At 44.1% G+C, this 13114-nt stretch overlaps 2 protein-coding genes across 2 annotated transcripts in view; both read left to right on the plus strand.

The window, feature by feature from the left end:
* Positions 1 to 7680, plus strand: part of LOC138971942 (uncharacterized) — an 8918-nt gene extending 1238 nt beyond the window's left edge. The window contains exons 3-8 of the mRNA XM_070344788.1: positions 2225 to 2258; positions 2616 to 2740; positions 4515 to 4661; positions 6322 to 6411; positions 6928 to 7067; positions 7644 to 7680. Coding sequence (XP_070200889.1) covers positions 2225 to 2258; positions 2616 to 2740; positions 4515 to 4661; positions 6322 to 6411; positions 6928 to 7067; positions 7644 to 7680 — 573 coding nt within the window. The remainder of the gene's footprint in view (positions 1 to 2224; positions 2259 to 2615; positions 2741 to 4514; positions 4662 to 6321; positions 6412 to 6927; positions 7068 to 7643) is intronic.
* Positions 1 to 13114, plus strand: part of LOC138970728 (endothelin-converting enzyme homolog) — a 58857-nt gene that overhangs the window by 40471 nt on the left and 5272 nt on the right. Inside the window, exons 8-13 of the mRNA XM_070343225.1 lie at positions 7926 to 8148; positions 9189 to 9290; positions 9895 to 9972; positions 10686 to 10968; positions 11396 to 11550; positions 12703 to 12774. Coding sequence (XP_070199326.1) covers positions 7926 to 8148; positions 9189 to 9290; positions 9895 to 9972; positions 10686 to 10968; positions 11396 to 11550; positions 12703 to 12774 — 913 coding nt within the window. The remainder of the gene's footprint in view (positions 1 to 7925; positions 8149 to 9188; positions 9291 to 9894; positions 9973 to 10685; positions 10969 to 11395; positions 11551 to 12702; positions 12775 to 13114) is intronic.

Raw genomic sequence — 13114 nt, forward strand, 5'->3', positions numbered from 1 at the left:
TTCAAAGTTGTTATTCTTCATAGCATCTCTAACTTTACCAATATTAATCAGGAGCACACCAATCCAAAAACAAAGAGACTGCCAACGTTCCAAAATTCAGAATCAAAAAACAAGAAAGGTAGGTTGTTGGAACGTTTGTTATTGACAAAACAATACATTCACAGATATTTCGACCCAACGGTCTTTTAAGTGAACAGACAAACAAAATATTCACACGAAACTTGTCTTGATAGTTCTATCAGCTTACGTCCACCATTCGCTCGGCTTCCTGACGAGTGGACGTAAACCGATAAAACTATCAAGATAAGTTTCGTGTGAATATTTGTTTGTCTGTTCACTTAAAAGACCGTTGGGTCGAAATATCTGTGAATGTATTGGTTTAAACAAAATGTTATTCAGAATTTTTTCGCATGAACAGTACAGTTCCAAACACACAGCTAGGACACGCACTCAAGCAAATGCTTATATCACGTGACCAGAACAATACTAAATTACACACATTTTCGTAATGGTGGACATAACAACAATAAACCAGAAGAACAAATTGAAAGAATGGGGATGGGGAGCTAAATAGGAACAAAAGAATCTACAGAAGATAAAAAGAAAAGGGAGGGAGAGGGGGAAGAAGGTACTAACAACCACAAGGAGAGACTAGGACGAAAGCGCATAGGAAGAGAGCATCAAGTCTAAGACATGCAACATGTAAATTCAAGTAAATGTAACAATTTTGTATGGAAGGCAGTAATTCGTTAACATATAAAATACGAGACAAACGATAATAATCATTACTTATACGCTGCTTATGTAATCAAATACGATAACACAGAGAGAGGCAGTGTGGATGTATTGCTTTGTCAATAGCAAACGTTCCAACAACCTACCTTTCTTGGGTTTTTTATTCAGGAGCACACAGCATTTCTTTTCCTTATGCAATGAAATCTCTGGTTTAAGCTTAAAGACCATCCGTTTTCAGATCCCCTCTGTCTTCAAACCGCCTTGTTTTCAAATTGTTCCTCTTCATAACATCTCTAGATTTACCCATGTGATGATAAGGCTCTTTTCTTCATAAAAACCTCTTTTTTAACCTGAGATTTCTCTGCACTTGATATGCCTCTGACGAACGAGAAACAATTGCCCGTTCTAATTTAATTTCATTCTTAGTTCACTGTTGACGGGCGCAGTCGGTGGTGGTAAGACGTCGGCCTTCTAATCGGGAGGTCGTGAGTTCGAATCCCGGTCGCTGTCGCCTGGTGGGTTAAGAGTGGAGGATTTTCCGATCTCCCAGGTCAACTTATGTGCAGACCTGCTTGTGACTTAATTAACCCCCTTCGTGTGTACACGCAAGCACAAGACCAAGTGCGCACGGAAAAGATCCTGTAATCCATGTCAGAGTTCGATGGGTTATAGAAACACGAAAATACCCAGCATGCCTCCCGCGAAATCGGCGTATGCTGCCTGAATGACGGGGTAAAAACGGTCATACATGTAAAAATCCACTCGTGCTAAAAACATGAGTGAACGTGGGAGTCTAAGCCCATGAACAAAGAAGAAGAATAAGAAGAAGAACCTTTGACCCCGCGACCCACCCTGAACAGAAAAACAGAAGAAACTAGACCAACTCCGGAAATAACTGTATGGGTTGTGAAAGAGTGAGTTCCCTTGCTTTTGCTCGGACAAATATTGACGTGTGGTTCCTGTACACGTGTTTGAAACACACCCTCTCACTTGTAACTGGCCTGTAAGTGACATTATTTCCCACGTGACATTATTCCACACGTGACATTACTTCCTACGCACGTGGCATTGTAGGCCAGTCACTGGCGCGGATGTGCCTGTCTCAAACACGTGTACAGGAACCACATGTTGATATTTGTTCAAGAAAAAGCAAGGGTACTAACTCTTTCATAAGCCATACAAACTCGAGTTATTTCCGAAAATCATCTATCGCCTTCAAATTCCAAACCATTCATTGGTAAGCTCCTAGTCCCGCGAGAAGAAAAAAAACCTCCTCAATTCCACACATATTTTTAATTTACAAACAGCCACATCCCTTCTACCTTCTAACCACAGGAGCTTGTATCAAATCGCCGGTCGATCAATATTTACAGTCTACTACTACTATATACCACTACTATATACTACATATAGTAGTAGTATATAGTAGTAGTAGACTGTAATTAATGATCGACCGGCGATTTGATACAAGCTCCTGTGCTTCTAACAGCACTACCCCACAGTGACTACTCGTGAAAAGACATGTTGGTTTATACTTTTGCTGTCGTTGTTGTTGTGTTTGTCTGTTTGTTGATGTTTAACAAAACGTATGTTTTTTAAACATTGTTGACAGGTAGATTTACATGTGTAACTGAGACACATATCGATGGAATCAATTCATATTAATGGACTATACAGTGTTTCTAATTTGAATTATTTACAAGAGCCAGAACACGAACAATAACAAAACTTTATTGTCAATTAAAACGAGTACATTAAAATGGAATTTCGCCTTCGACGCCTCCGCCTGCCTCAGTTAACGATTGACGACCCACGTTTTAGTCAGATTTAATTTGACATAAGAATAAGACATAAATGCTATAGTTCTAATCATTGTGCAGGTGTATGTTTTGTGGTTGCACATGTTTTCATGCAAGTTCTTTTTCTTCTTTTTTTTCAGATCGACTTGTCTGGAATTGGTATCCCGTACGGCTATTTCGTTGGAACTAATGACGAGTACTTGAAGGTGAGTGGTGAGAGTTATTCACGTCGTTTTTGCTGGCTCTAATGTAGGGTCTCTCTCTCTCTCGCTCTCTTCCTCTCTCTCTCGTTCTCTTCCTCTCTCTCTCTCTCTCTCTCTCTCTCTTCCTCTCTCTCTCTCTCTCTCTCTCTCGTTCTCTTCCTCTCTCTCTCTCTCTCTGTCTCTCTCTCTCTCGCTCTCTTCCTCTCGCTCTCTTCCTCTCTCTCTCTCTGTCTCTCTTCCTCTGTCTCTCTCTCTCTCTCTGTATCTCTGTCTCTCTCTCTGTCTCTCTCTCTCTGTCTCTCTCTCTCTCTCTGTCTCTCTCTGTCTCTCTCTCTCTGTCTCTCTCTCTCTCTCTCTCTCTCTGTCGCCCGCTCTCTCTCTCTCTCTCTCTCTCTCTGTCATTCTCTCTGTCACACTCTCTCTCTCTTTCTCTATCTCTCTGTCGCCCGCTCTCTCTCTCTCTCTCTCTCTCTCTCTCTCTCACTCTCTCTCTCTCTGTCACTCTCTCTCTCTCTCTCTCTGTCGCTCTCTCTCTCTCTCTCTCTCTCTCTCTCTCTCTCTCTCTGTCTGTGTCGCTTTCTCTCTCTCTTTCTCTATCTCTCTGTCTCTGTCTCTCTCTCTCTCTTTCTCTCTGTCGCCCGCTCTCTTTCTCTCTGTCGCCCGCTCTCTTTCTCTCTGTCGCCCGCTCTCTCGGCTCTCTCTCTCTCTCTCTCTCTCTCTCTCTCTCTCTCTCTCTCTCTCTCTCTCTCTCTCTCTCTCTCTCTCTCTCTCTCTCTCTCTCTCTCACTCATTCAATCGGAACTTTTTAACTTTGACAACAAATGTGCGATAAAGTCACACTCCTTCTCGTGAAAGCAGTTCGCTTCACCATCTCAGATCTGGTCCGGCCTTTACATGGGAAAAACCATACTCCACTTGAACACTTACCAAGACATCAACACCCTGACTTCTTGACGAAGAGAGTGAGCATCAGGGGCGGATAACATCATTTTAAGGGGGGGGGGGGGGGGGTCCACATTTCTTTTAGCGACAATTCGACAACGCGAAGCGTTTAGTTGAGGGCGCGAAGCTTTCGAACCTCCTAGGCTTGGGGGGTCCGGGGGCATGCTCCCCCTGAAAATGTTGATAAAACCAAGTAAAATGAAGCAATCTGGTGCAATCTGAGAAGAAGAAGAAGAAAAAGAAGAAGAAGAAGAAGGATCAAAACAAGGGCAATTGACCGATCTGGTGCATCCTGAGCAAACAAATCGTTGACTATTTTTCAAAATCGTCACGTAGAAGACAAAGGCCGTGTCCTGGGGGGTTCGGGGACATCCCCCCCCCCCCCCGAAACATTTTGATACAAATCAAGGAAGTTGGAGCAATCTGGTGTAATCTGAGCCATGAGGTTTTTTTTCTTTTCAATTTGTTAAAATATATTTTTTGTTTGTTTTCTCTTTTTTTCTTCTTTTGTCAGTTTAGGAAGGGGGGGGGGGGGGGGAGGGGGGATCCAGAAACCCCCCTTGGATTCGCCCCTGAGCATTATGTGTTGAATTACTTTTGAAAGATTTTGTGTCAGAATTAGTTTCGTAAATTGGCATCCGTGTCACATACATCAAATATTCCACATACACAAAAAGCTGGTCTGTCAACAAGCCACCAAACATCTTATATTGTCTGTCTGTCCAATGTAGGGTTAATAGTTGTGCTAGCGATGTGTAACAGGAGCAAAATGACTAATGGGTTTTGAATGTTAACTGCTGATGGTGTTAACGCTTGTGCTGACCTTGGTTAACAGGAGCTGACTGACTACAAGAAGTTCATGCGCACCGTGGGGGGCTACCTACTCCGGGACGCCAAGCTCAACATCACTGCCGCGGAGAAGAACTACCGCCTGGAGACCTTCGTCAACGACGCCTTTATGGTGGAGTCACAGCTTGCCGGGGTAGGTGCTTTCTTGTGTGTGTGTGGGGGGGGGAGTGTGCGTGTGCCTGTGTGTGTGTGGGGGGTGGGGGTGCGCGGGTGTGTGCGTGTGTGTGTGGGGTGTGTGCGTGTGTGTGTGGGGTGTGTGTGTGTGGGTGTGTGTGTGTGTGGTGTGTGTGTGTGTGTGTGTGTGTGTGTGTGTGTGTGTGTGTGTGTGTGTGTGTGTGTGTGTGACCTCCGTTGCATGCAGGCTGCTTCAACCCTTTCTATTTGGCCACCCCCCCCCCCCCCACGTTTTTGTCAGACTGGTTTAGGTCTTAACAGGGAGGTTCCCCTGTACCGACTTTCATATTTCCATTGTCCCTTACCTGGGAAAGCTAGCGGCAACACGAGTCGTTCTATCCGGGGGAGGAATGGCGGGGGAGGGGATAGTGCATAATGTATCAACCACCCGCAGTCACGGGTCTGCTGGTAGAACGACAGGGGTCTTTAACATGCAACGGGGGTGACACGGGGGTGGGACATGGATGCAGTTTCTGAGTCATCGCATAACTTATCGACCCGTGTCCGTCCCGGCCTGGATTCCAACCTGTGACCAGAGAATCACAATACCAATGGAGCTATAGGGGAACCCCCCTTTCAAGACCTCAAAATCTGAGAAAATTAGGTCTTAAAAAGGAGGGAGTCTTAAAAAGAGAGAAAATCTACAGAGGTTCTGAACACAAAGTCTGAGAAAACAAGGTCTTAAAAAGGAGGGAGTCTTCTTCTTCTTCTGCGTTCGTGGGCTGAAACTCCCACGTACACTACGTGTTTTTTTGCACGAGTGGAATTTTACGTGTATGACCGTTTTTACCCCGCCATTTAGGCAGCCATACGCCGCTTTCGGAGGAAGCATGCTGGGTATTTTCGTGTTTCTATAACCCACCGAACTCTGACATGGATTACAGGATCTTTTTCGTGCGCACTTGGGTCTTGTGCTTGCGTGTACACACGGGGGTGTTCGGACACCGAGGAGAGTCTGCACACAAAGTTGACTCTGAGAAATAAATCTCTCGCCGAACGTGGGGACGAACTCACGCTGACAGCGGCCAACTGGATACAAATCCAGCGCGCTACCGACTGAGCTACATCCCCGCCCATAGAGAGTCTTCAATTGGGGGGTCTTAAAAGGGGGGGGGGGGGGGTCTCACTGTACCCTGTCTTGATGTTCTGTGTTGATGTTAAAATTGTGTTGTGAATGCATGTGTCCACAGATGAAACTGTTTGCACAGATAGTTGATGTAAAAAAAAAAACCCTCTCATGTAAAAATAAATGTGAATTCTGATGAAACTTGTTTACGAATTGAATTCCCTGACTGCCACAATTCGTGTTAGGTATTCGTACTTTGGTACAGTCGAGAAATCAATCCTATGACAAGGGAAACAACCGATGAACATTTCGCTTTGATTGGCAGCAAGATGATTGCCTCCCCTGGAGACTATTTTCTCAGTTTTAGTGCATAGGTTTCGAGACAGGGACTGTATGTTTTTCTTTTTTTATATATGCATAATTTTTTTTTTAACTAAATTTTTTCATGCAGTCAAGGGTTTAATATATTTTTTTGTAAAGGGTTTTGTGAAATAAGTGTGTTGACAACATTGACAACAAATAATTATTTTCATACCAATGGGTTTGTCTTCAGTTCAAGTCGATCGCAGAGGCCACACAGAATCCTCACGCGTCGGACAAACGCCTGACGCTGACCGACCTCAACAACTTGTCAGGAGGAGCGGTAAGTCACGCGAAAGTCTTAAGTTCAAGGATATAAGTATGGCCAGCCGTTTTGGCCAACGGGTGACAGGTTTTGTTTTCTCGACGTACAGAGAAGTTTATGGTGAAAAGACTACATTATGTTTACTCATTCGATGTGAGTGTCGTTTTCCAAAATGTAAATGTGTGTATTGGTTTCAAAAGAAAGCGAGTCTCATCCTTTCTCCAAGCTCTCAGTTTTACTTCACTTCAATACATGTGCATGTAATAAACAATTTTTTTTAAAGCAAACAAACTAACTGACGCAAGCATGCTACCACACCCCCGCACACACACACACACACACACACACACACACACACACACACACACACACACACACACACACACGACCTGTCTGTTGGTGGTTTATGAAACATGTCTGTTTAAATATGGTTGACAGGTAGATTTACATGTGTTAAAAACACATTTCCATGTCATGTATATTTCAATGGACAATAAAGTGCTTATCAGTTACACATGACACTGTTTCTTTCAGATCGACTGGGTCAAGCTGTTCACGTACATGTTTGACATGTCCCCGGTCAACAGAAATACATACGTGGTGGTGCTGGAACAAGACTACATCACCAAGGTCACAAACTGGTTGAACAACATGGACAGTGGCAACAAATCCCGGTAAGCGGCGGAATTTGAAAGCGTGTGCATATACATGATAGGGACTGTGGGGATAGACCGGTTTTTGGACAGGGGGTGGCAGGGATATGTGGGTGGGGGGGGGGGGGTCGTGCGTGTGTTTGTGTTTGTGTGTGTGTGTGTGTGTGTGTGTGTATGTGTGTGTGGGTGGGTGGGTGGGTGCGTGTGTGTAAGTTAGTGTTTGTTGAGGAGATAACCAACACGTTACAGTGTTCAAGTTGTGTGTATGTGTGTGTGTGTGTTGGGGGGTGTGTGTATGTGTGCGCGCGCGTGCGTGCATGAGTGTGTATGTGTATGTTTGAACGTGCCTACGTCTGTGTGTGTGTATGTGTATGTGTGTAAAATGTAGAGACTACAGAAATAGAAGGGTGGAGGATGGGTTAGGAACCTGTTCCTGACCTCCTTTAACATCCCGTATATCATCCGAATCCCCAACGACCTGGTGTGACGCATAGCATGGACACGTTGTACCCCTTTCGTATGTCCGAACGGTTTCTTTCTACGTCCTTCACCTCCCTGAACATGACCTTGACCTCTCTTAACCCCTTGTGTCGTCAGAATGCTCAACAACTACCTGGTGTGGCGGATAGCATAGCTTCACGTTTACCTCTCTAAACAGTGCTTCTATCGATCTTTTATGGCTACGTCCTTGACCTCTCTGAAGATGAACATGACCTTGACCTCTCTTAACCCCTTGCCGTGTTGTCAGAATGCTCAACAACTACCTGATGTGGCGCATATAGGCTATCTCTCTAAACATGGCCTCTTTTGATAGTTTTTATTGCTTCGTCCTTGACTTCTCTGAAGATGAAAATGACCTTGACCAATTTATGTCGTCAGAATGCTCAACAACTACCTGGTGTGGCGCATGGCTCACCGCTACGTGCAGGACCTGAGCTGGGACTACGTGCACGCCAACCGCGAGATCTACGTGGACATGACGGGCGTGGCGGAGTTCCTCGGCACGTGGAAGTACTGCGTCAGGAAGATCGACACCGACATGAAAGAGGCCTTGAGTGCTCTCTTCGTCAAGGATCACTTCTCGGACGCCAACAAGAGAGCGGTAAGTGAATCATAGTTCACACATGAGAATCTTGTCAGACTTTTGGCAGCTTTGTGCATTGCTCATTTGACTCAAAAAGAAAACATGACGCAAATTTTACGTTTCACGTCACATATACAACATAGAATAATGATGTGATTGCCTGAACTTCTGATGCTTATTGGGGCCTTGAAATGCATCACGGAGAGCACCATACTCATCGTCACGCTCACAAGAAAAATACATATCTCAGTCTTAGGCCTTTGAGGGCCCCAAAGGGGGGGTATCATCACGATCACGGGAAGGGAAATTTTAGCTTTCACGATCACAGTTACCTTGATTTTTGTTTTCACGATCACAAACACCTTGACGAATAGAGGATCATAGAGTGATACAGCTGTGAAAAATGTACGTTGAAAATAAAATGCTTTGCAATAATGCCCATCACGATCACGAAAACAAATGACGATCACGATCACGAGACTTGATTTTTTTGTCATCACGGATCACGGGCAAAGTCCCATCACGATCACAGAAATGGAAATTTCGGCAATCACGGTCACAGAAAGGTCAAAAAACGCCAATCACGATCACGATTTTAAACCCTTTGGGGCCCTCGCCTTTCTGTAGTGAAACTACAGGGGAAACTACTGGAAGAGTATCTATCATGTGTTTGAGAGTAAAAACTCTCAGACCATCGGAAACCATTGCCACGGTAACGTAAGCAAAACTGCCGATCTCGTTTCTTGAGTTAGGCACTTTTTCTTTATGATAAAGGAAGACTTGTTTTGAGAATGTCAAAGTATGCAAAAGCTCTTTGTGGGTTGCTATGCAGTTTTGCTGATTGAAAATGTTGCTGTCAGCTCTTTATCTCACGTTTATCGAGTCCAGCTGCCACAACTCGAGATAGGCAGTTTGAAACTTATACCAAAAATGAGATTGGCAGATTGTTCAGAAACCAAAATTCATTTTAGCGTTTTTCTCAAAACTTAAAAAAATGACATAGGCAATTATCTTATGAGCGTGACGTCATGTTCTTTATTTTGTGTGTTGTGCTTCAGGCCCATGAAATAACGAACTATATCAAGAAGGCCATGTCAGAAAGTCTGAAGAGTACCTTCCATTGGATGTCGCCCGATACAAGACTACTTGCTCAGAAGAAGGTATGTGTACATGTGTTGGGGGGGGGGGGGGGAGGCGAGCAGGGATGGTCGTGTGTATGTGACGGTGATGGTTAGGGAAGGGGGCGAGGTTGTGTGTGTGTGTGTGTGTGCAGTGTGTGTGTGTGTGTGTGAGTGTGTATGTGTTTGTGTGTGTGTGTGTGTGTGTGTGTGTGTGTGTGTGTGTGTGTGTGTGTACGGGTGGGGGGAGGCCTGTCTGTATGTCTGTGTGAGTAGTGGTTGGCTGATCTGTTGTGTCGGTTTCTCTGCGTATATAATTATATCCAACGTAGGAATACCTTGTTTGCAATTACTTTATTTGAGCGAGTTGATTGCCCAGTTTTAGAGTCTACAACTCTCGTGAAAAATCTAGTTTAGAGCAGCTATTTTTTTCAGTATAGTTCGGCTCATAATTTGAAAAAAGAAAAGCAATGAAATAAAGACAAGGAAGCGAACGGAGCAGAAAAAAACACATACTTTTACATTTCATGTCTTGATTAGTTTGCTCTCCAGTGGCATTCCTTGGGCAATTTGCCATATTTAGATATTCTTTATTTTAAACCCAAGGACCTAAACGAAATGTCATGTTTGTTGATCTCAATTGCAGTTGGACGAATCTTTGATTAAGCTTGGCTACCCTGACTACATGATGAATGACAACACGCTGAACCAAGTGTATTCCGCAGTAAGTTACGCACACCTTTGCTATCATTTTCTTTTATATCCAGTTCGTACTGTAACTTTTGTCTGAGAAAGTGAGAATTGAATTGAATTAAACTTTAGTTTTTGAGGTTGACAGAATAAGCAATGCAAACAAGCTTTTTTTTTTATCCGGCCCTCGCCCCGTGAGGGTAACTCAATAATAAAATGAAATAGAAGTAAAGTTAACTACAGTACAATTTATATAACTAACAACTTACTAACATGTCCAACAATCAAAAAGACATTTCAAGGTGCGAGAGAGAGAGAGAGAGAGAGAGAGAGAGAGAGAGAGAGAGAGAGAGAGAGAGAGAGAGAGAGATAAACTCAAAAACTTTATTACCGAGGGATGAGAGAGAGAGAGAGAGAGAGAGAGAGAGAGAGAGAGAGAGAGAGAGAGAGAGACAGACAGACAGACAGACAGACAGACAGACAGACAGACAGACAGACAGACAGAAACACAGCCTCGCACACAGACAGAGAGAGAGACATACACACAGATAGAGACATAGTTTTCTAAAGACAGAAAATGTGATAAACGTATACCAAAAATAATTATGTAAAATTCCTCAACCCAAATACCCGAAATTTCCAAAATTACTAAAAAAAAATCGTCACATTTTCAACAAATACTCAAAAATTCTTTCTCCCCCCCAAATTTTTTTTAACTATCCACCTTTTTTCTTCTCTTTCAACCAGCTGACCATCAACAAAATGGACTACTTCGGCAACCTGCTGTCCTTTAACAAGTATTTCAAGCAGGATTGGAACCGCCGACTTACCAACCAGGGGGACCGCAGCGTGTGGGCATACCCCACCTACAGTTTCGTGGCTGAGTACTCCAACCCCTGGAAGGAGCTCATCGTCCCCGCTGGACTTCTGCAGTTCCCCATCTACGACCACAAGAGTCCCCGTTACATGAACTTCGGTTCCATGGGTAGCATTGTGGCGAAGCAGCTTGTTCATGCCATCGACGAAATCGGTGAGAATTGACCCCTAAAGTAGACAGTTCATTCACACAAAAAACACAGCCGAGAGAGAGAGAGACTCAGAGAGAGACAGAGAGAGAGAGAGAACTCGAACTCGAAAACTTTATTACTGAGGGATGATAGCATTAGGTCCATATGGTCCTTTCTTACAGCTAGTCCCTACTATAATACACACATGAAACAAAGAATAAATATGAAAAATTTATTAAAAAAAAAATTATAAAAAACAATGGGGAAAGGTATAGCAAAATAAAAATTCAAAATTCAAAAGTGTGCTTGTTAATGGAGAGAGAGAGAGAGAGAGAGAGAGAGAGAGAGAGAGAGAGAGAGAGAGAGAGAGAGAGAGAGAGAGAGAGAGAGAGAGAGAGAGAGAGAGAGAGAGAGAGACTTTTATCTAAAATGTCATCGTTGTTGTTTCAGGCGATTACTACGCTCTCAACGGGTCACACTACGGGTCATGGTGGTCAAACAGCACGGCCCAGAAATACGCAACGGTCAGAAAGTGTGTGGTGGACGCCTACGTAAACCTGACCATGGGGCCCTTTGACTTACCTGGATTCGATAATGAATTTACTGTAAGTTTGGGGTGATTTAGTGTGGCTGGTAGGAAGAATGGGTAGACGAACTTACTGTCAGTTTGGGGTGATTTAGTGTGGCTGGTAGGAAGAATGGGTAGACGAACTTGCTGTCAGTTTGGGGTGATTTAGTGTGGCTGGTAGGAAGAATGGGTAGACAAACTTACTGTCAGTTTGGAGTGATTTAGTGCGGCTGGTAGGAAGAATGGGTAGACGAACTTACTGTCAGTTTGGAGTGATTTAGTGTGGCTGGTAGGAAGAATGGGTAGACGAACTTACTGTCAGTTTGGAGTGATTTAGTGTGGCTGGTAGGAAGAATGGGTAGACAAACTTACTGTCAGTTTGGAGTGATTTAGTGCGGCTGGTAGGAAGAATGGGTAGACGAACTTACTGTCAGTTTGGAGTGATTTAGTGCGGCTGGTAGGAAGAATGGGTAGACAAACTTACTGTCAGTTTAGAGTGATTTAGTGCGGCTGGTAGGAAGAATGGGTAGACGAACTTACTGTCAGTTTGGAGTGATTTAGTGCGGCTGGTAGGAAGAATGGGTAGACAAACTTACTGTCAGTTTGGAGTGATTTAGTGTGGCTGGTAGGAAGAATGGGTAGACGAACTTGCTGTCAGTTTGGAGTGATTTAGTGCGGCTGGTAGGAAGAATGGGTAGACAAACTTACTGTCAGTTTGGAGTGATTTAGTGTGGCTGGTAGGAAGAATGGGTAGACAAACTTACTGTCAGTTTGGAGTGATTTAGTGCGGCTGGGAGGAAGAATGGGTAGACGAACTTACTGTCAGTTTGGAGTGATTTAGTGCGGCTGGTAGGAAGGAAGGAAGAATGGGTGGATTGAAGTAGGATGAAAAGATAAAAAGGGAAAAGGGGAGGGAATGGATGGAGAGAGAGAGGGGGGAGGGGGAGGTGGAGAGAGAGGGAGAGAAAAAGAAAGTGTGTGTGTGTGTGTGTGTGTGTGTGTGTGTGTGTGTGTGTGTGTGAGGGAGGGGGGGGGGGCAAGAGCGCTCGTAAAATAGAGAGAAAACAAATAAACAAACAACCTAGGCAATAACTTGAATACTCTGCATTTTATTCTGTATTGAAATAGTATCTGCTATGATAGAAACGGGTCGTCATTGCATGTTTTATCTGGTTTCCTCTGTTTTCAGGTCCCAGTAAATGCCCGTTCCTATGCACCTCTGGCGTTGGGTGAATCTAGCGGCATCAAACTTGCTTACAAGGTAAGGATAGCAAACAGTGGGGAAATGGTAGCTTATATGGAAAAGCAGGGATATACAAACAAAGTGAAAAGAAGCGCCAAAGACTCACACCCACGCACGCAGACATGCACGCACACACACACAAACACACGCACAAATAGGTTACATGCGCGCGCACACACACTTTCTCTCTCTATGTCTATTTCTGTCTGTCTCTGTTTATCAGTCCGCATGTTTGTCTGTCTGTCTCTTTCCCTGTTTCTGTCCGTCTGTCTATAATCTCTCTCTCTCTGTCTGTCTGTGTTTCTGTTTCCGAGTCCGCATGTTTGTCTGTCTCTTTCCCAGTTTCTGTCTGTACACG

Source organism: Littorina saxatilis, linkage group LG7, assembly GCF_037325665.1.
Source record: "Littorina saxatilis isolate snail1 linkage group LG7, US_GU_Lsax_2.0, whole genome shotgun sequence".
In the NCBI taxonomy this organism is placed as follows: domain Eukaryota; kingdom Metazoa; phylum Mollusca; class Gastropoda; order Littorinimorpha; family Littorinidae; genus Littorina; species Littorina saxatilis.